At 32.1% G+C, this 22,141-nt stretch overlaps 1 protein-coding gene across 1 annotated transcript in view; it reads right to left on the reverse strand.

Moving 5' to 3' along the window:
* The window catches only part of LOC129225224 (peroxisomal targeting signal 1 receptor-like), an 83,279-nt gene that overhangs the window by 20,276 nt on the left and 40,862 nt on the right, over positions 1–22,141 (reverse strand). The window contains exons 6-9 of the mRNA XM_054859797.1: positions 19,358–19,481; positions 15,281–15,409; positions 12,055–12,209; positions 11,881–11,938 (exon numbers count right to left, since the gene is read on the reverse strand). Of these exons, the coding sequence (XP_054715772.1) occupies positions 11,881–11,938; positions 12,055–12,209; positions 15,281–15,409; positions 19,358–19,481 (466 nt within the window). The remainder of the gene's footprint in view (positions 1–11,880; positions 11,939–12,054; positions 12,210–15,280; positions 15,410–19,357; positions 19,482–22,141) is intronic.

Consider the following 22,141-nt stretch of genomic DNA (forward strand, 5'->3'; position numbering starts at 1 on the left):
GCAATGAGAAATAAGACTCATAAAAATACGAGCCGACCTCAGGCATTTCATTTTGATGCCACACGTTCTATCTGTTTGACGCCATTAATTCTTTTTACCGTTGTAATTTTCATATTTCACCAATATTCATATTGCAAAAAGCACTTATTTTCGCGAAAATAAAGATATCGGTGATTTCGGGAGTTGAAAATTTGGTGAATTTTACATGAACTGATCGAAGATTAAAAAACAAAAATATTTTAGCGAGGCTTAAATTTTTGACAGTATTCACCAAATAAAAAGAAGCTACTTAAAATGTTATAGAAAAGGATGAGATTGAACTGTTCTGGAAGACTTACAATAAATACGAGCTTTACAGTGTGCGAGAGTATGATAACGGACATTTTTCTTAATGTCTTCTGATGAGCTAATTTATCAATCTTTTTTGTTCAATTCTCTTACGGTGTGTGTGTGTGTGTGTGTGTGTGTGTGTGTGTGTATCAGGATCTCCCCCCCCCCAAAAAAAAAAAATCGAAAGTTAATTTTTCAAGTCGCACACTCTCTTATATTTTATCCTTTTACATCCAAAAAAAAAAAAAAAATCATATAATTTGAACAACGGCAGCAAGTACCGATTATGTCTGAAAGTGTGAATCAGCACTTGTGTAATGCTAGGCCAAATTGAAGTAAAATGTTTTTTTAGAAACTCAAAATTTCTGTTGATAAAACGTTGCTCCTATACCCCACATATGCACCACAAAAACATTTATTCAAATTAAAAACCATTTAGGTATCCCACACGTGCCTAACATTTATAATTTTCTTTAAAAAATTAAGTTTTTGATACATATTTTCAGAAATGTATGATTTTACGAAATGAACAAGCTGAAAAATAAACAGTAAAATAGAAAAGTAGTTAATTAGCGTTAAATAGAAATTTTTGTTTTCCTGCAATTTTTACGTCTCCCACATAGTACTCAAAGATCGGGTTTTTTTTTCAGGTTGAGTTAATTTTCATTTAAAATACATATTTTTTTAATTATTCGTTTGTACTTGTTGATCTGCAAATGTGTTCGCCAGTAATTTTTAAACTTGATATTCTATTTAATTTTATATGTAATTTTTTGAAAGAGAACTGGAAAAAAATGAATTTTTTAAATAAAATTATTAATTTTAGGTCAAGTGTGGCATATCTAAATGTTTTTTAATTTGATAAATGTTCTTGTGGTACATGTGGGGTATTGGGTACAGGGGCAACATTTTATCAACAGAAATTTCGAGCTTCTAAAAAAAGTTTTTTTTTTCCGATTTGGCTTAGCATACAAGTAGTTTTACACTTTCAGGTGCAAGTCGGCACGTGTTGCCGTTGTGCAAATTATATGAAACTTTTTCTCACGATTGTTTTGACACAAGAGGAAAAATACATGAGTGTATGCGACTTGAAAAATTGACTTACATTTTTTGAGGGACAACCTATAGTGTATGCTTTTTATTTACTTATTTTTTGGAAAGTAGCGAAGTAGCGACTACATATCAAAAGTAGTTTGTAGCAGCTACATTTTGAAAAAAGTAGTTGTAGTTGAAGTTAACCTCTTTACTGTGGGAACTTCTTCGCCAAAAAAGGTCATTTTATGCGTAAACATTTTGAAGAGAAATGTTCACTTCCCAGCAATGCATTTGGTTCCGGGACATCCTGGGTTGCTACTTCTTTCGTTTTACAAAGGAGCTTCTGCTTGATCAATCAAGCCATTATGGGGATCCAGCGTGCGATAGTTTCTAAAGAGTGGGAGGGGACGCTGTCCCTGAGGTGCAAGGGGTAGGTTGAGGATGACAGTTGGAATGTATTCATTTGGCTTTCTCTTTTCTTAGGTTTGTTCTGAACACTATTTTGAAATTCTCCTAGCTTCAAAAGGCTTCTAAGCATTTTACTACGAAATTTCGAAATATTTACTTATGTTCAGACAGATGTTATATTTTTTGTAAATTCTAGTCAACTAGTTTAGTTATTGAAATTTGCTGTTCAACTTTTAAAACAGCGCAATTAAATCAATTTAATTTACAAATTAAAAAAATAAGATTTTAAAAAAGAAACAAAAATTGATGCAATTTGAAATAACTTTCCCTTACCCCAAACTTTAACATGAAGTTCTTTATAATCTATGGACAATTAGATTGCTTATTAAAACTGCGAAGCTTAGTATTTGCTACATGATTATATACTATGATAAGCAATGTTATTTTATTTTTTTACAAACTAACGGTTTAGAGTTTTGCTGCATAAATTTTAATATGGTAGCCAAAAGCTGGGGCATTAACTTTCATTACGTATATCTTGAGTCAAACCCATTTACTTGGGTGTGCTAGTGTTTCCTTGGCTCCAACCAACTTAAAACCAAAGTTTTCTAGCAATGAAATTCAGACTGAAACATTTATAATTTATCATGTTCTATATTAATAATTTCAAGCCGGTAAAAAATTCAACAGAAATTTTATTTTTGTTAAACGATAAACTTGAATGCTTCGTATATGTTATATTGTCATTCGGAACCGACGTCTACAACAAATTTACAATTGAAGAAGAGTTTGTTTACAAAATGTAACTGTAGATGGGGCAAACCTAACCTGGCAGCATTTTGAAGGCTGAGCAGATCCTAATGACAACATCACGACGCTGTCAGGTTAGGTTTACCTCAACTGTAACTAAAATCAAAATCATATGCAGGATCCGACTAAAATATGGGGAGAGAGGCGTAGATAGACCTTGATGCTCTCCCCCCCCCCCGCAAGATTTTTTAAAAATTTCACCATAGAGCTTATTTTTCTGAACGTACTCCCTCATACCCCACTGCACCGCGGGGTTGCGGGGGTGCCATGTGCGCCATTGGCTAAATCAAAATCGTAGCCACTTGGGAGCATTTCAAAAGCAGGAGCCGTAGGCTACGTCCCAGTTCCCCAGATTGTAATTCTGATTACGCCAGTGACTAACTACTATAATACCTAAGCACCAAATTGATTTTTCTTTCAACCTTTTTGACCCGCGGGCCGGCAACATCTTTTTAAAAGAACTCCCGGACCGGTCAGTTTTTTTCTTCTCTTCTTTATTTATTTATTTTTTTTAATACGAAAAAAAAAAAGAAATTAACTCGCAGAACCTGAAAAATCTGCTAAAAAAACTTTCGGACCGGAGAATCCTCCCCCCCTTCCCTCCCCCATCTTTTCTTCTTATTTTTCGTTTTTTTTCTCTCAAAAAAAAGTGTAAATACTAGACTTGCGGATTGTTGTGGAAAAAGTTAGTGGGCAGCTGAGTTTTTTTTTTTTTTTGTTTTTTTACAACATATTGAAGATTTGTTGCAAAACATTTCATAGCAAAGGTTGTAGATAGCTAATTGTTGTAACAACTATCCATAAGTAAGTGAACATTTGAGAAAAATCAGACAATTTTGAAAATTAATCACCAAATTCATGCAAAAACCGTTACATAGGATATTATTAGACTTTTATATTTATTTCTTTATTTGTTTTCGAATAAAGAATTTTTAATTTGTTTACTTCATAGCTGCGTCGCCCGGGCTTCACTCGGTCTACCTCGAAAATAAAAGTAATGTCAAACGATCAGGCTAAAAAATATAAAAAATCTGCAAAATTTCGTGACGAAGCGAGGAAAAGTAACCAAAATAGAAAATTTTTAAATTTCCCAATTATTGAAAAAGCCACAAAACAAAACGCAGAATTTTATTTGTTCATATTCAAGAAAAAAAAACGGCAAGAGATCCCTCTTCTCAATGATTTTCTTCACGCTACTAATTTTAATAAAATCATTGTTCAACAATGACCGTAAGCAGCAATGAATTTCAAATTGAAGGCTTGCCTACATTTTAAGATTGAAATTAGTTAAAAACAGTTGTAGACTCACGTTCTAATCACCTTGAGACATTGGAACAAATGATGCAGAAAAATCAGAGGTTTCCATGGATATTTTATTCTAATTTTGGTGAGCATTATTTTGCCCTCATATTATAGAAAAAAGCCATTTTGGGATCTTATTATTTGAATTCAAACGGTTCGGTTCTTTTTTTGGCGTTCGAAAACCCCCTTACGTTTTTTCGTGGGTGCTCAATTAAATCCCTGCCAAATTGTTCGAGATCCGACGTAAACTGTGGATTTGTATAGGGAGCCATACACACACATATATATATATATATATATTGAATGTTTTATTTATATAGATTTTAAATCGAGGACGAGCAAAAACCCCTGAGGACCGGCAAATTTTCCTTCGGAGGGTACCGGTTTACACAACCACCAAGAGAGAATCGCTGTTCTAAACTTATAAACAATATAAGCAGGAGAGGGGAGGGTCCCCAAATAAAGATGGTGACTAGCGACTCAAGTATCGTTGTCGGATCGTGGTAGTACGTATTCTTTCGGCGGAGATGGGGGGGGGGGGGGTATTTTGCTATTGCGATACAGCCTATTACAAAAAAAAAAGGAGAAATCCCGTTGGGCATTAACTCTAAACCCTCTTGCTATCTCTCTTCGTACTATCATGTTTTTTGATACGCAACTTTACTACAATGATACGATTTTTAAACTGTTAATAAAATGCTTGGAAATAATGATTAATAGCAAATCCGGGAACATAAATGTGCTTGATTTGTGACAGAGGACTTTGACCTGGGTTCCGTGGAGGGTTTCCACAAGTGAGAAAGAAATTGGAATGTCTAAAAATAGATTTTTGTTCCGTTCAAATGTGTTCAGTTATCTTCATTCAGTTAATCATCGCTAAAGAAAAAAATGTAATAAAATAACTTTTCTTTTTTATTTGTGAAAGGCCGCAGATAATCCACCCACGAATAATCGGAGTTTACTGTACTGAAACATATTGGGCTCGCAGTATTTATCAGGTTGCAGACTTGTAGATTTCAACTATTATTCCTGACGTAAAAAAATGCTTTGGAAAAAACAAAAAAACAGTTACAGGAGATCAGAAGATTCTTCGTCATCAGAATAAATACTATAATCAGAGCTGTCGTTGCTCGAATAATCTGCGTCTGACATCATGAAGGATATAAGTATTCTCTAAGAAGAAAATGTTCTAAATTCATCGAGAATGTTCAACAAAGAATGAAGTCCTTCTCGTTGTAGATACATCAATGTAGCTACTGTGAAGTGCGCATGCTCAGCCATTATACACCTTATCAGTCAGACATTGCACCCATGAAAATCAAGAGCAAAGAATTAATCCCCTTTCAAAAGAAAACCTGATCTATTGTAGAAGAATCAACATGGGAATTTGTGCTTGAACGAGCAATTAGAATCTAGTTTCTGTGGTTAGAATTAGTACTCGAAAAAGCTCTGGGTTGTGTTTGTATATGTTTAAATTAATGTATATATAATATACGTGTATATATAAGTAAGAGGGGAAAGCATACATTTTAGTATTCTTATCCTTTCTTCTTTCAAACTATTGAAATTTGTTCTTATTTCTTAATTTTTCATATTCATGGCTAAACGTCCCAAATGACGGTGAAAATTTGATCATGATAAAAACTAAATTGCTTGAAATCGGTTGAAGTCTTTTATTCGCATCGCATTCTAAGCCTTTCTGAATAGATATCTTTTTAAGGTGCAAACAGCTCACACACTCGTGTTGTATTTTCTACCTTGTCACTCTATAATAGTAAAAGTGACGCGATGTGATAACTTACTTTTTAAATCTTATTTCTTTTAAAGGAAAAACAGGAAGAGAGAACATATTGATTAGAAGGAAAACTACTAGCCTCAACTTGGGTTTTGGGACCACAAAAAGCAACAGCATAAGTAAAGGTGGTTTTGAACGAGTTTACATTACAATATGCATTATTTTTACAATAGAAATCCAAATATTTCGAGGGGTGGCAGCATCTCTTTCCCTTAAACTACATCATTGCAGATTGATACATTTAATTAATTCACGTTTTGCCGCGATTTTACATTTTTTTTTTTTTTTTTGCACTACGTTTAGTTTACACAAACTAAAAAGCCGCACAAGTTTAGATTCAGCTGACTCTTTGTAATAAAATAAAAACGTCCTACTAGATTCTCTCTCTGTTTAAATATTTTTATAATCGACTAGTATGGGGGACAACTGCTCCCTTTTCTTTCAAAAGAAAAGGTTCTTATTATTTTATAAAAATTAAAAAATGTAGCATTGAATTGAAAGATGTACCATATGACCCGGACATTTTAAGATAAGGTCAGTTAGTCAATAATGACGTTAAAATTAAATTTTAGAAAAGGTCACTTGTGAGGCACCACCTCCCCCCCCCCCGTATCTCCAACTTTTTTGCGCACCAGCTGCTTATGTTCTCTCTAATTATATCTTTATCTCTCGCACTCCTGCAAGGAAAGTGACACAACTCAAAATTAGAGAAAAACGTACGAGACATTTATTTTAAATCTAAATTTATTGCTCTTTTTTTGCCAACAAAACTCGCACAATACTTCTGGCATATGTCGAATTTCTCGGATAGGGAAAGAATTTTCGACCCCGCAATGCGATATAATTTCAAGTCGTCAGGATGCATCCTACCCCTCCTAGGAGCTCTGAAACATTCAACTGAAACACCCTGAATATATTATAATTCATCATGTTCCTGTGTAGTTTTTTCCGGTCGAGCTTTACTTAGGTGTATGAGAAGCGTTTCGCAATTTCACCTTAAAATAATTAATATTTTCCTTTGAAAACATTTGCATAAAAGGTGCAATATGTAACATTTTTCTTTTTTAAATAAAAACTTGAAGCACTTGGTGATTTATAAGTTTAAAACAGCACTAATTTGCAGAAAAATGTCGCAGAAATAAGGGGATTGCAGTGAAGAGGAGGAGTGCAATGAGAAACTTGTAATATAGGAAGATGTGAGCTTTGGATATTATGAGTTAATCAGGACATCCAATAAAGTTCATACCTAAGTTTAAAAAAATTTTGCTATGAAAAAGGTCTTTCGTGCCCCCTCCCCTTTTCCCGAAACATGTGACTGAAGTTTTTGGTAAACTTGTGCTGCTTCCAAAGTTGTTGATTTTTCCCCCATTTACTTTTTAATTAAGATATTTATTTATTTCATAATAGGAAATTTATTAAGAACTTGACGGAAAGGCATTCTGTAGAGAAAAGAAAAGCGCAGAACAGATATACGTATAGCAAGTTAGAATTTTATCTTGAGGGGGTTTGTCGTTCGTAAATAAATATATTTCAGAAGACTTGAATTGCAAATATCAGTCCAAGTTTAGGATTAATTTTACGTGATAAGTGTTGTAGACATCTCGAATGTTTAGGGGAGTACTCTGAACACATTGAATTTGCTCTAAAAACCCTTCATACTTCCTTTTCAAGAGTTGATAAAGCAAAAGGTCTTCGTGATGATATTACATACTTCATAAAAAATAATTTAATGAATGGAAAAGTATGCATTTTATACCAATAAGCTCGTACCTTTTTTGCTTTGAAAAACGGGCGGCTTGTAACTCCAAAACAGATGTCGGCATTGTTTTTTTTTTTGGGGGGGGGGGGGGCTTTGCATTTTTTTAAAACCAAAATGGTGCTTATATTTCATTATTTTAAATCGCTTGTAAACATGTTCTTTTTTTTTTGCACATGTTTTTGCAAATACTAAAATTTAATTTTACGGAACTGTGTTGTGTGACAAGAAAATTTTCCTCTCAATTCTGGATATAGCGCAAAAAATCGAAAAGAATTAATCATCAAAAAATAAGATACATGACATAACCCACATTATTAGATTAAGTTTATATTTCATCGGACAATGGTGTCACTTAGAGTTCCCACCTTAGAGTCGCTAGTGCCATGAACTTTCATTTTATAAGAGAGATTAAATTTATGATATTTTTAAAACAGTATCATTGACAGATTATTTATAATTGAACAGATTAATTAAGATTTTATGCTGGCACGCTAGTTATACTTTTTTATTTATTTCAGACTAAAATTTCTAATCCAGATCTTTTTGTATTTGATAATTAATTATAATGAAAACTTCATTTTCAGCATTTTGCGAGAATATTTATTTTTAGTACCAAATTAAAATAATCTAAAATTGTAATCTAAAAATACACCATTTCTGAGTACACATCCATTTCAAGCAGCGTTAGGATGAACTTACTCATAGCTCTCGTACACGTGCGCCTGTCCAGTGAGCGGAAATAAATTAGATCGACAACTGACTCTCCACCTACTCGCGGTTGCTCCTTTTTCGGAATTTATCTTAAGACACCCGCGGTTAGTTGCTTCGAGTACTGCAGGAAAGTCCACTGCCCCTACTCAAGGGGCTCGGGCTACACAGTTAAAGGCACATAAACCTCACCCCGAGCTCAGCTCGGGCTACGCAGTTAAGAGGTTAACTACATTTGTAACAAAGTAGTTGTAGTTCGCTACAAAAAAAATGTAGTTTTTCCAACCACTGATTGAACTTAAGACTAATGATAAATGTATCTCATCAAATCCTGCCTCAATTTCTTGAGAAACTGAGTTGATATTTTTATTCAAAATATTAATTTTATATTTTGACTACAACTTCATGTGAGTTTTGTCACCTCTTCTACATTGGCATACAGTAAAAACTGTTATAGAAAGTTCTGTCACAAAGTTCCACACTTGGTTCAAGTATGCATTAGTGCAAAAATTACTAAGAGTTTCAATTGTCAATCCAATAATTGAGATTGAAATTCTTATGCTAGAGTGTAGCATTCTTCAAAAAACTCTCCGCAGGAATTAAAGTAAACAAAAATTCAAACAAAGTCATACATATTAAAATAATATTTGATTTTCCATCACTGGGAAGATTGCTTTCCAGTAATTCTTCTAGGGAGCTTTTATAGGTTTAGTTCTTGAATATCATTTGTGTCACTCAGATATTGTCAAGTAAAGAGCCTCAAGATATATTAGTTGATATGAAAGTATCTTTTGGTGTGGGAAGTTTTTCAAAAATAGCATATCTTTACAAAAAATTTCTATGAAAGCATATAATGAGTTGCTAAAATGTGTTTCTAGTACAGGGAATCAATGAGCACTTACTAGTTAAGCATTAAGTTATAAGATGAGCATTAAATTCATGTAAGATGACATGGAGTTCATGTGTAAAATTTGCACGGTCTCAACACGGTACAGGCATCTCATACAAGATGCACCATCATAACACAGATTACACAATTTTAAAATATTTAACCCATTTGAAGAGATTACTTCTTTAGTTAAGGCAAACCATTATTCTCCATCAGTTTTTTCTGTTCTGAAAATGCAGGCAAATGATTTTCTAAGTTATCTAAATTAAATTTACCCTTTTTTTAAAATTATTCTTAGTGAAAAATTTGGGGGTGCAACCGCCCCCTCTTGAACCCCCTATTTGCCGCCCCTGCCTTAGCCCCTTCCAAATCTGCTCTGCAAGTTAGTTTGGAACCCAAGAAAGGGGTGCTGTTCTAAGCACTTTTTTTTAAATATCTAGGTTAAGCATATTTTTATCAACTTGTTTTTGTCTTCGGGTGGGAGCGGGATTGTGTTTTAATTATGAACTTCTTACATAAATTCTACTCTCTATGTGGGGGGGGGGGCTTGGAAAGAGAGAGGGGGTAGTGTCAGCGAGCAAGGGGCAGAGGACCTAGTTTTCTAATAAAGTCAGTAAAAACGTGCAGCACTAGATGACTAATAGGCTTAACTCTCATACCAAGATAGATAAAAATGCAAAAGTGATTTACTTGGAAGTAGTAAAATGGCTTAGCAAATCATTGCATAGTATTACAAAAACAGTACTGTCTCTGTATTGAAAGAATTCAATGATAGCAGAACTTTTGGCGATTGCTCCCATGAATTCCCGGATGAGGATTTTGATGAAAATAATTAAGACAAAAAGAAATGTTCCTTGCTTTTGTTTATCTTGCAAAAATTTCAACTGTGAAGGCTCATAAAATGTGAAAATATTTTTTTGAAGTATCATTACTTCAAAGTAAGAAATAATGTCAAAAAAGCACAAATTGCAGATTACTGCAGACACATGTTTCAGCATTACAGGGAATGCCCTTTTCAATGCAAAAAGTAATGAGCTTATGGATGAAAAGACATCCGACAAAAGTCAAGAGCAGATAAGCATGCAGCTTAAAAGCTTGCTGTTTCTGTACCTCCTCATAGACTATCGTCTCATCCCCCAAATCAAAAATATTCTGCTTTCAATTCTTTTGTTTATCGCCCAATTAATATTTGTCCTACATCGGAACTTCTTAAAGTGGAACTTAATTATCTTAAAGCTGTGGCAATTGATAGAGACTATTCGACAACACTTTGATTGATTTCATTTATAAAAAAACTTTCAAATAAATCCCAAACTAATGTTCTTAACCGAACCTTTATCAGAAAGAATTTGGTTATTTTGCCATTCTTTCCAACTGTAAGCTATCAGGTTGCTAAGATTCTAAAATGTTTCCGATTCCAGGTGGTGTTCTCTCCTATTAACAAACTTTCATTCTCTTCTCTTAAAAATCCTATTCACCCTCTTAATTGTTGTGGAGTTTATAGAATTAATTGTAGTTGTAAACTTGCCTATATTGGACAGAATCGGCGTGCTTTAAAATTTTGCTTGAAAGAGCATCAAAATTATGTGAAAAAACAACAATTAAATAAGTCTAGTATTGCTCAACATTGTTGGGATTTGAATCACTCTTTTGATTTTAACTCTTATCAGATAATCCAAAAATGCCCCAATTCATCAGATCTTGACTTTTGGGAATCTTTCCATATTTTGAGGAACAGTTCTAACTTAGTTAATGATCTTAAAGCAGTTCTATATTTTTCCAAAGTTTGGCTCCCATATCTTTAACACTGTCCTTTCTCCATCCATTTTTTCTATTTTGCATACTTTTTTATTTTTCCATTCATTTTTATCTATCTTGCTTTGTTTATTTCTAACTTTTTTGTCATGGCTGACATTCCCCCTCCTCCCTTTTTCTTCTATTTATCTTTATTTTTTCCTTTTTCTGAAAATTTTTGTTTTTGTTTATTTTATTTCCTTGAGTTTTTTTTCTTCCATTCAGCTTTTCATTCTTGTGGTTCACGGTTATTGACATTTTCTATTTGTTTTAGCTTTGGCTTAATCTTTTTTCAACTGAATTCTTTCTTTCAGATTTACTAACCTCGGAGAGAGCTCTTGGCCTTTGTTTGCATTCCTATTGGTTCCTTATCGGTTTATAATTTTCTCATTGCTGTTTGGCTAATTTGCTATTTTTATCTTTTAAGCTGCATGCTTATCTGCTCTTTGGCTTTTGTTGGATGTCTTTTCATACATAAGCTCATTATGTGTCTGCAGTAATCTGCAATTTGTGCTTTTTTGACGTTATTATTTCTTACTTTACTGTTCTGCACAAAGGTATTTATTTATCTTATCATTACTTTGTCTTATTTTTATAAATTTGCCAATATACCTTCAAGAAACATATAACTTATGCCGAAAGTATCTTCACTGAAGGTCTTTGATGCAGCTTATAAGTAAGACACTGCACTTGTGTGTGTGTGTGTGTGTTTTTTTTTTAACTATATAAAACTTTATTTTTGACTTGGCAGTTTCTTTTTTAACTTTCTGCAATAAACTAATTTATTTAATTTTTAAAGCACATCAAACTGACAGGAAATTTAAATTGATGCAATTTTTTATGACAAGATAAATTTTTGCCTTTCATAAAAACTAATTTCAACAAAAATACAACAAAAACTTGAAAGCTTTGCTTTTTTTTTATCCTTCATTTCAATTGCTAAAAGGCTGATAGTCACATTAAGTAATCATAACTTGGAAAAGAAACTTAAAGTTTAAAATAATTTATGATGTTAAACCTTATTGAAAAGATAATTAAGATTATTTTCACCTTATATGGATCAAAAGTTTCATAGTCAGACAACCAAGGATGTTCTACATTTTCGTCCCTGTAAAAAATAATGTTCGAATGAAATTGCTTAAAAGAAAAATCTTCATTACATAAAAGCCCACAAATAAACCTTTTAAATTTTCAAATGTTAAAGTAAATAAAGAAAACAATTACTTAGCCAGCTTTTCCCACTCTTTTTGGAGATTATCCCAAAAATCCGCATCATTTTTTGCCTCCTCTTGCTTCTCATCTTCTGTTCTTGTAAATGTTTTAAATTCTTTAGCATTTTGTAAAGAACTTTCCCAAGCTTCATCTAATCCCTCTACAGGCTGAAGTTCAAGATATACATAGATTAAAATTAAAAAGTCAATAAAAATAACAAGGAACAATAAAAATTCAAACAATTGTGTTAATGTAAAATGAACTAAAATCATCAGAAAACACATGTGAAAATCAAGAGAAAAGAAATGCAACTGAATTTCGATCATTTGAGATAGTTCAGGCTCAAACAATTATGGTTACACTATGAAACACACCAAATACAGTGAACTCCCAATGGGGTCGTTTCCAAAATTTTAAAAGTACTTTTGTACGATGTTAGAAGATGGAATGTAGCAATGTTTTGAGCTATAATTAAACATGTATGTGTGAATGTTATTCATATTTTTAGCTATGATATACACTAGTATCCTTTTTTACCTATTATTCGGATTATCCGCGGTTACCGTGCCAACCTAGTCCACGGATAATTGGTAGTTTACTGTACTTTATCTAGTCCAATAAAGAACTTCAGTGAATAATACAACCAATGCTAATAATGGTTGTAATGAAAATATCAGATTTTGGACCGATATAGAAGATGTGAAGTAGAGGAATAATTTTTAGAAGATTTTTTTTTAAGAATGAAAAATTTTTGTTCAGTCAGAAATACAAAAATTTAAACAAGAATGAGGTAAAAATTTATGTGTTTGTAATTAATATAGGTCATTTAACTTTCAGATACTATTTCTTTTGTCTGTCTGTTTGCACTAGAAGAATTTTGAGGATTCTGTGTCTAAAAACCTATCTAGCATTGTTGTTAAACAAGCTTATGCTCCTGTTGTCCAAAGCAGTATTACGAACCCACTGTTACTCCCCATGCAGTTTATGGAATTCTCCAACTGTCAGCTCTTTTCTGTGGTCTTTGGCCAACTTCACCAAGTGACACTGTGTGAATAGCAAAGAAGCATACAATTGATGGAGTTTTGCTGGTTTAGTCTTATACCAGTCTAAACCAACAGAGTAGAAAATAATCAACTCAGAAGAAATCACAGTAATTGTGATATAACAAATGTTTTTTTTAATAATTATTTTAAATTACTTTTAGAGAGATAAGTTAATTTTTCATTCATCGAATATTTATATCAAATTCTTTATGTAGTTGTAAAATAAATTCTTTATGTATTTTTATTTTAGGACTACAATTGGTTTTTATTCGTTTTAATCTTTTTTCTAAAATAATTTGTAATTAAATAGATTTTTCTATCAGAATAATAAAAACAGCATTGTTAATTAATAATTTGGTGAAGTTAAACTGTTTATTAACATAAACTAGCAGCTCGTCCTCGACCTAGTTCGGGTTAAAAAAACTGTCCATCATAAATAAATATTATGAAGGTGCTTTTTAATTTGAAAATTAATAGTAAGCAACATTTTTCTTTTGTTTTTATGAGGCTTGAAGTATATCTGCACACATTCCTCTAGGGTACCACAGAAAGAGTTTGATGAAAATCATTAAATACGAAGGTTATTTGACACCTCTCATAATTTTGTCTGAATCATTTTGGCCTTTTAAGGTTCGATCTACGCCTTCTATAGCCAAATGATGGCTCATCGAACATTCATGCTACATTGAGACACCCTATTGAAGCATTTCTCCCAATTGCCTGTTTTTTCTTGTTGTGAACGTACGGAGCCTTTCTGGAGGAGATATACCTAGTTAAAATGTGAAATGTACAGTTTTTATGCCTCAAAGTCAAGTCTTGGCAGTTCTGAAAAAAAATCTTCGCAAAAGCATGTTGATTGATTTTTTGATAGTAGTGAATTTATTAATTCTCCCGAAGCAAATCTCTGTTATGTTTCACTTAGAAAAAAAAAATTGAAGCATAAACAATCTGTGACACTTAAATGGTTTGTAATGTCTAAGGCTATTAAAATGCTGTATACCCTAACCTCTGCAGCCTCAAATACATGAAAAGACTTCAGTGGTTCTCATCCTGACATTGCGAATTTTTTTTCGCTTACTTTTCTCCATCCCTCAGCATTCAGTTTGATGAGAACCGTCACACATTCTGTCTTTGCAAATACGGGACAATCCATGTTTGTTTTTACGGATATAAAAACAAAACCGTACGAAATATAAACTGGTATTGAAGACAAACTATTGGTTTAAAAAATTAGTATAAATACGTATATGCATAATTTATAGCCTATGTCACTCAGTACAAATGAACACCTTTCATATAGTGAAAGAATTTTTCAAACAGTTGCAATGGTTCTAGATATTACCTCAAACATACCAACATACAAAAATCCGCACTCTCTCTCTCTCTCTTTATAATATTAGTATACAAAAGATAATATACTAAACTCCCGTTTGCAGCTCATTAACATTGAGGATTATGCTGCATCAATTGGAAAATCCAATGACATATATACAAAACTAATACAGTGAAATATACAAAACTTTGTTAATCCTTCAACACATTTCAGTACCTCAACTAGTTCAAGCAAAGTATAATGCTCAATCACTTATTTAAACACTTTTCCAGTCAAGGCTTGGGTGACAACCAATGCTTTAAGTTATGACAAAAAAAAAAAAAAAAAAGAAACACCAATACAAAAAATGGATTAAAACCAATTTCTGAGAAGTGGCATAAGTATTTTCTATATTATAGTTAAAGCTTGGAGCCTGTTCTTTCATAAAACTGTTAGATATCTTCTGACATAAATAAAATGGTATTTCCTGAAATGAAATAGCATTTTAACAAAATAACTCTTTAAATAACGAGTACAATACATCGCATACATAAAGTTACTTTAAAAGGTGAAAATTATAAGTTTGGAGCCTGTTCTTTAATAAAACTGTTAGATATCTTTTGAAATAAATGAACTGGTTATATGAAAATATAACCAGTAATATAACCAGTATGCATGGTCTTTAATCATAAATGAACTGGTATTTCTTAAAATAAAATAGTATTTAACAAAATAACTCCTTAAATAACAAGTACAATACATGGCATACATAAAGTTACTTAAAAAGGTAAAAATTATACTTAAATTACTCTTCTGCTTCATTTGAAGACCAAATAAACTTTAGACTATGCTAAAAAAAACTAAAAGCTTTCAAAATACTTACACGACACCAAGCAGTAGCAAAATCTGCGCTCCAAATATCAGCAACTGATTTAGAAGCAGCATTCTTTTCTTGCTCAATCTGCTCCAAATTAACTTCCCCATCACCAACTTTACGGATGAAACGCATAAACTGCAACAAAAAAGCGATATTAATTCTAAAAATTTTTGCATGCTCTCAGTAAAGAGTTATTGCTTAATTACAATGGAACAAAAGCTAAAGGTACACTTGGTAAAGAAACTTTTTTTTTTTTTTTTGCAATAAAACATAATTTAAACTTGTAGTTATGTCCAGAAAAAGTAAATAAGCAATGTTTGTTCATATAATCGGATAATATCATAAGTGTTATGAGATGTTACTTGCAAGATGATTTTATCTGTATGAGTTACGTACAACATTTGATTCCCTTGAAGAACCTAGTGCATGCTAAATTATTTAACCATTCATAATCTAATATAGAGTCCCCATGCTACACATGATCACATTATGTACTTCTCCATTCCTGAATGGCTGTAAATACTGTGTGTTTTCATTTCAAATACCAGGCATGGGCCTTTAACCCTTTCTGTCATGCATGTTTTAAATGTTTTTTTTTTTATTTGAAAAAAAAAATGCCTTAGAATAAATCAGATGACCTTATGCAATTGTATTTCAGGCTTGAAAAAAATTCTATACTCTAAAATAAAAAGCCTTTTGTTCCTGCTCAAAAAAGATTTAAAAATGTGAGCCATACACCAAGAAGAACAAGTGGAAGACAATGTACATATTGCAGCACGTCCAAAGAAGAGTAACGTACATTTTGGATGAGTGCAACTTGTAATGTTCCCTTTCTTTACAAAAGAATGAACCTACATGTTTTTCAAAATTTCATGAAAAGTAACTCTTTAACATTTGACTTTTTAATTCTTTGTACATGTTTTCAAATTAGGTTGCCAATTTTTAAATTGTATTTAGCATTTCATGCAGATTTTTCTATTTTGAACCTTAAAATAAAAAAATTAAAAATACAGAATTTATTTCCTTATTATTTCAATAATTTATATATTTCTTAGTTAGAAAAATATATTATCGAGAATGCATTAAGTACATACTGGATGTGTTTCTGAACAATATTTGAGAATGCGTATTTTATTCTATTTATTCACACACACATTACAAACCTAACCCATTTTTTTTGTAATTCAATAATGCATAGTTTGACATGTGCTTGTTGCATGGTGAGACATACGGTGTCCCACCTCCCACCGTAAAAAAAAAGTGCAGAATTTTTTTCAAGCCTGACATACAATTACATAAGGCCATCTGACTTATTTTAAGGCATTTTTTTCAAAATTTTAAAAAATGTTTTAAACATAGAAAGGGTTAAGCAAGAATAATTTTGCCATACGAGAAGTGATATTAACAACAGAACCAGTTGCGGATACAAGAGGAGGGTCATGGGGGTCATGACCCCCCACCCCCAAACCATCGACAATAGTATTCATCCACATTGTGTTCAAACACTTTATGAATAAAATGTAAACAATTTCAGTTGTCTTTTCAATTTATTAATCCTTTTTGAAAGTAAATTTTTGAAATTTCTTCTTTTATTACTAATGAAATTAATTTGCAACACTCATACCATGGGTGCCACTCTGAAAATTGGCCAGGACTGAAAAGCGCGTGGCTCCATTTCGCGATACCAAAATGTTAGCACTTAGTTTGTTTGATGTTTTAGACATATATATAAAACTAATTTTTGATGTTGTAACTATATAGTACAGTGAAACCTGTGTAAGTTGACCACTTGCGGTGCAGTGCTTTGGTGGTCAACTTAAACAGGTGGTCAACTTATAGAGGATAGTAACGAAAACATTTTTTTTTTTTTTTTTGTCATTTCTTGCCCTATGCATTCATTTTTCCAACTAATTGGAATACTTTAGACTCACTTTCATTGTTTAACATTACTTTAAAACAATAAGTAAAAATGCTTTTAAATATTTTTAGAGATTATTTACCAGAATAATAAATTAAATGAATAAATATAATGCGTAAATTATCATACAAATTTAAAATCTCTGTAAATCGATCGAAGAAAAAAAAAGTCTCATTACTCATGAAAAACTACTTAATTGACATTAACAATTTCTAAAAATTCATAACGAGTCAAAAGTGACTTAAATTCTTCATTTGATTTTTTCCTGTACATCTGTAACAATGGTAATATACTTTTCAACGAAATAACTCCTTAATGAAGTTTGGCTATTTATTTATTATTTTTTTTAATGTCTGGTTGCTTATTTGATGCATAACTGATTAAACTTTTAGTACAATCTAATGCTTTTGACAAGGGGTCAACTTACAAAGGGTTTTTTGCAATACTCCAAACCAAAGCTGGTGTATATTAGTGGTCAAGATAGACAGGTGGTCAAGATAGAGAGGTGGTCAAGTTACAGAGGTTTTCCTTCATTATATAAGATAGGACTAATTCCGTTCCTGACAAAAGCGGTCAACTTAGACAGGTGGTCAACTTACAAAGGTGGTCAACTTTACAGGTTTTACTGTAAAACCAAATTGTAAGATTAAGTGAAAATTAAAACCTAAATGAAAAATAACATATCATTGTCTAAGATTTTTAGGAGGTAAAAGTAGAAAAAGAACCTAATAATAAAATACAATAAAAAAACTTACTATTTGCTACTGCAGAAAAAAAAAGCTTCAGATTGTATAGTTCATGTTACATAAATAGTTCATATTTCATACAAAAAAATAGTAATTAAAAAAAATTCAGGCATGAGATTCTTGGCTATAAGATGCATTGTGATAAAAACTTTAACAAAATTTTCCAGATTAATATAAGAATGGTTGAAATCAACAAATTGAGTAACTTATTTAGTTATTTTTTGAAAAAAAAAAAACAGGTTATCTTTTGAACTTTAGCAGATGGGCCAGTTTTTTTTTTCCTCAGAAGAATAAGACCTCTTTGAGGCATAGAGTGAGAGATTCAAAAGTGAAAGATTTGTTTCATCTATAAAAACTATTTTGAACATGGAAAAAAAAAACAATAAGAAAAAAGATAGCACATTTATTTATATAAAGTTCGCCTTTTAGTTCAAATCAATGTTTCATCAGTGAAAATCATCGTGCCAAACATGAAACGCGTTTTTTCAGCGGAGAAAGTTTCACTTTAGAGAGAAAATAAACATTCTTTCAGACTTCCCTTTACTTCACTTCACACCCGCTGATCCGAGTAAGCCCAGAAGCGGAGTGACACTCGCTTCCAACGCTTTAGCAAGTATAAGCCTCCATTCTGGAATTAATGATGGAGAGACTTCAAAATGCAGCTGCATAAAGAGAGGTAAAACAGTTGTTTTTCCTTTTTAAAGATGGAAAAGATTTTTCAAAACTGATTTGTTTTTAAACAAAAAAAAATCTGATGGCCGAAACTTTGAAAAGACGGAGTTCTGTCGCCTGGACAGAAGTGTGGCAGCCATGACTTATACCTATTAGGGGTCTTATTCCTGACCGATTTTGTGCTTTTTATGGACACCCATGCATTTTAAGAAATTTTTCATGCCCAAAACCCTAGGTTCCTTAGGGGAAAGGGGTTGGGGGGGGGCATTCTTTAGCATGATCCTCCCCCCCCTAAAATGGTAGTCTATACCTGCCCTTAAACCGAGCTGAATCAAGAAGACAAAATACAGTAAACTCTTGATTATCAATGGTCGGATTATTAGAGGGTCTTTTCACAATTTATTTTCTTTTTAACTTATGATTATGACATTGCAATGCCGAACGACCACAAGGAGAAAGCTAAAGGTTCAAGGTTAATACCCATGTTGCCAACTTGCTCACCAAAACTTTTCGTTTCCTCTGGTGTATGGTATATCTTTACTTTTCGAAATGCCCTCGTAGAAACAGAAGTTTAACTCTTAGATATCACTACAATCCAGGTTAACTCACCATTTCTGAGCCAAATATTATTAAAATGTACAAAGACATTTTTTATGACTAATTTTAACACACTATCTTTTTAAGTTAATTGTAATAAAACAATCATATTACACATGTTCTTGAAATAAAAAAGAAAAAAAAACATACTTTTGACTCTGAAATTTTTGGATCAGTTACAGAATCAGACAAGCCAGTTGCTATTTCTGTAATTTCACTACAGCTTTGAGCTTTGAAATCTTGAGACCAAGCATTTCCCAATGGACGCTGATTTCTGCAAAATAATAAAAATTAAAAAAAAAAAAAAAATTATCTAAGAAAAACAAAAATACTATTTAAATTCATAAACTACAGTAAACACCCAATTATCCTTAGAATTAGATGCCATGGGTACTGCAGATAGTAAATATCATGAATAACCAATTAAGGTAGTTAAACGTGAGGGAGGAATTTAAAATAACAATTGTTCTTCAGCAAGTTACCGCCCTATAGCCAGGGCTAAGGTGTTTAAAAACTTGACTTTTGGTACATAAAACATTATGCAATAGTGACACTGTGTCAATATGTGCAGTACAGAGTATTAAAGAACAAAAGCAATAAATAAAGTGCACTTATGACATATCCTACCGACCATTAGCAGCACACAACTTAGAATGACAAAAATAACATGAATGTAAGTGATCAGGCCCGTACTGGGCCTCCAAAATGGGCGGTGGAAAGACTAGTCGGAGGGCGCCATTTGTTGTTTAGGTATATGTGCACACATTGGGGGGGGGGGGGGGGGGGGCGCAATTCTTCCAGACATCACTTCTGGGGGAGTTCTTTCAAATTTTTTTATTCAATTTTCTTTATTCAACTTCAAAAAATATAATTTTGTTCCCTCTTTAAAGCTGGAGTAACTCTGAGAAATAAATAAGAATCATATAGGAGCATACAACTTTGTGTTCATGCAGGGCCGGATTTAGACTTAATGGGGCCCTAAGCTTAAGCTATTTTAGGGTATGGGTCTTTAATAGTCCGGGCAACTTTTCTGTCAGTGACAAAGAAAACAGAAAAAAAGGCCAGTTATAAATTTTTTCCCTTTTTTCTTAATATTTTGTCTTTTTCTTTTGATACACAAAGCCATGCTTTACTGTTTTGTTGGCTTTTTAATGTGTACTGCTGCCCTCTTTGAACTGACTTTAAGAGGTGGAATTGTATGAAGGAAGTAGCATAGGGCTCTCTTTTTAGTGGAGTAAAGAACATCCTCTATTTCAGCGGGTCTGAGGTTTGTTCCCCAGGATTAAATTTTGAAAAATAGATGCAAAATTTTGCCTTTTGAAGTCTAATAAGTAGTAATTGAAACTCCAAAAATATCAGGAAAAAAATAGGCAAACAAAACTTTTAATGCATTGTTACTTGTTGACTGGCTTCAAACGTACAATTAGTTTTTGGACACTCTGACAACCCATCAACAAATACAACAATGAATTAAATACAAAATGATCTACAGTAAAAAAAGCTTTAAAAGAAATTGTGTACAAAAAAAATAGGTAACAGAAGAGAATCATGCTGCTTATTTGGACAATTAATAATGTATACATTTGATAAGAAATAAAATTTATGCACACTTTGCTAAGAGTTTCAAGTACTTATCTGATTATTTTCAAAGACTCTAGAATAATTAAAACTAATTAAGGTACTTTATTTGCATTTCCAGTCTCGGATATTTTAGTATTTTATTGTATAGTTTTACAGTTTTTCCTAATTTAGTAAAAAATGGCTATTTTAAGTTTAAATGAAAAAATAAACTATAGATGTCTCATTACAACTTTCTTCCAATTACAAGTAGTGCAGAAAAACGTAAAGCAATAGAGATAATATATTATTTTTTTCCGTGCTAAATAGGTTGACAATATGCAGTAGAAGTAAAATAACTATAGAAACTCTAATACTGGTAATAAAAATAAATGGCAAGACATGAGAAACGTGAAAACCATGATTTTTACATTTTTGAGGCGGGATGTATTTAGGAACTGGATTTGACAAATTTTGGTATTCCTTTCCCTATTCCCTTCCATTTGTTATAAATTTTTAATTTCAAGGTTTGTAGCAAAACTTTTCAAATTTTCAAGGTTTGCAAGCACTTGAAGACCAAGTATATTTTTTCAAGTTTTCTCTTTTTTTAGGAACAAATCATACAATTTTTCGGGATTTGGGATGTTGCAGTATTTTGCACATACTTTTCTTGTTGTTTGCTTTTATCTTACTTCTACTGCATGTTGTCAAGCTGTTTAATGCGGTAAAAACTTTTTTAAAAATTAATGTTGTTATATAACGATCTCTGTACAATAAATTCGTGACCTGATTCGCATTTGTCAGTTTCTGGCTTTGTGTGCAAGTAGCGCGTCAGCAACGCGTTTGCGACCGTATGATTCGATATCATTCGTACTTGTTTAAATACCTTTTATCATCCTTTAATTTTTGACCACGAGTTTTGAAAACCCTGTATTGCAATATGAAGAGTACTTCTTTAAGTTTCATAAAAATAACCCCTAACTTCTGGCAAAACACCATAGAGTAATGAAATCAAAACTTTTATGTATTAAAATTAAACAGCAGTAATCTATTGATTTCCGACCTGTTTTCATGAAGTCATTCTACAGTTTTATTAATTCTTAGTATAACAGTATTGATGACTGAGCATTTTGTAAACATGATGATATGCAACATAATCTCAAACTATTAAATGACTGCAAATTAAAAACGTATTTGATAAATAACTTTCTAAACCTTTCGAATCTGGAATGCCAATTAAAACTGGACTGTACAATAACATGGGTATGGTATAGGATTAAAAACATGAAAAAATTAAATAAATAAACAAAATAAATAAATAGAAATAATTAATTAGAGAAACTAAGAAAGATAATAACATTATTGAATTATGTAATT

This window comes from Uloborus diversus, chromosome 6, assembly GCF_026930045.1.
Source record: "Uloborus diversus isolate 005 chromosome 6, Udiv.v.3.1, whole genome shotgun sequence".
NCBI classification, from domain to species: domain Eukaryota; kingdom Metazoa; phylum Arthropoda; class Arachnida; order Araneae; family Uloboridae; genus Uloborus; species Uloborus diversus.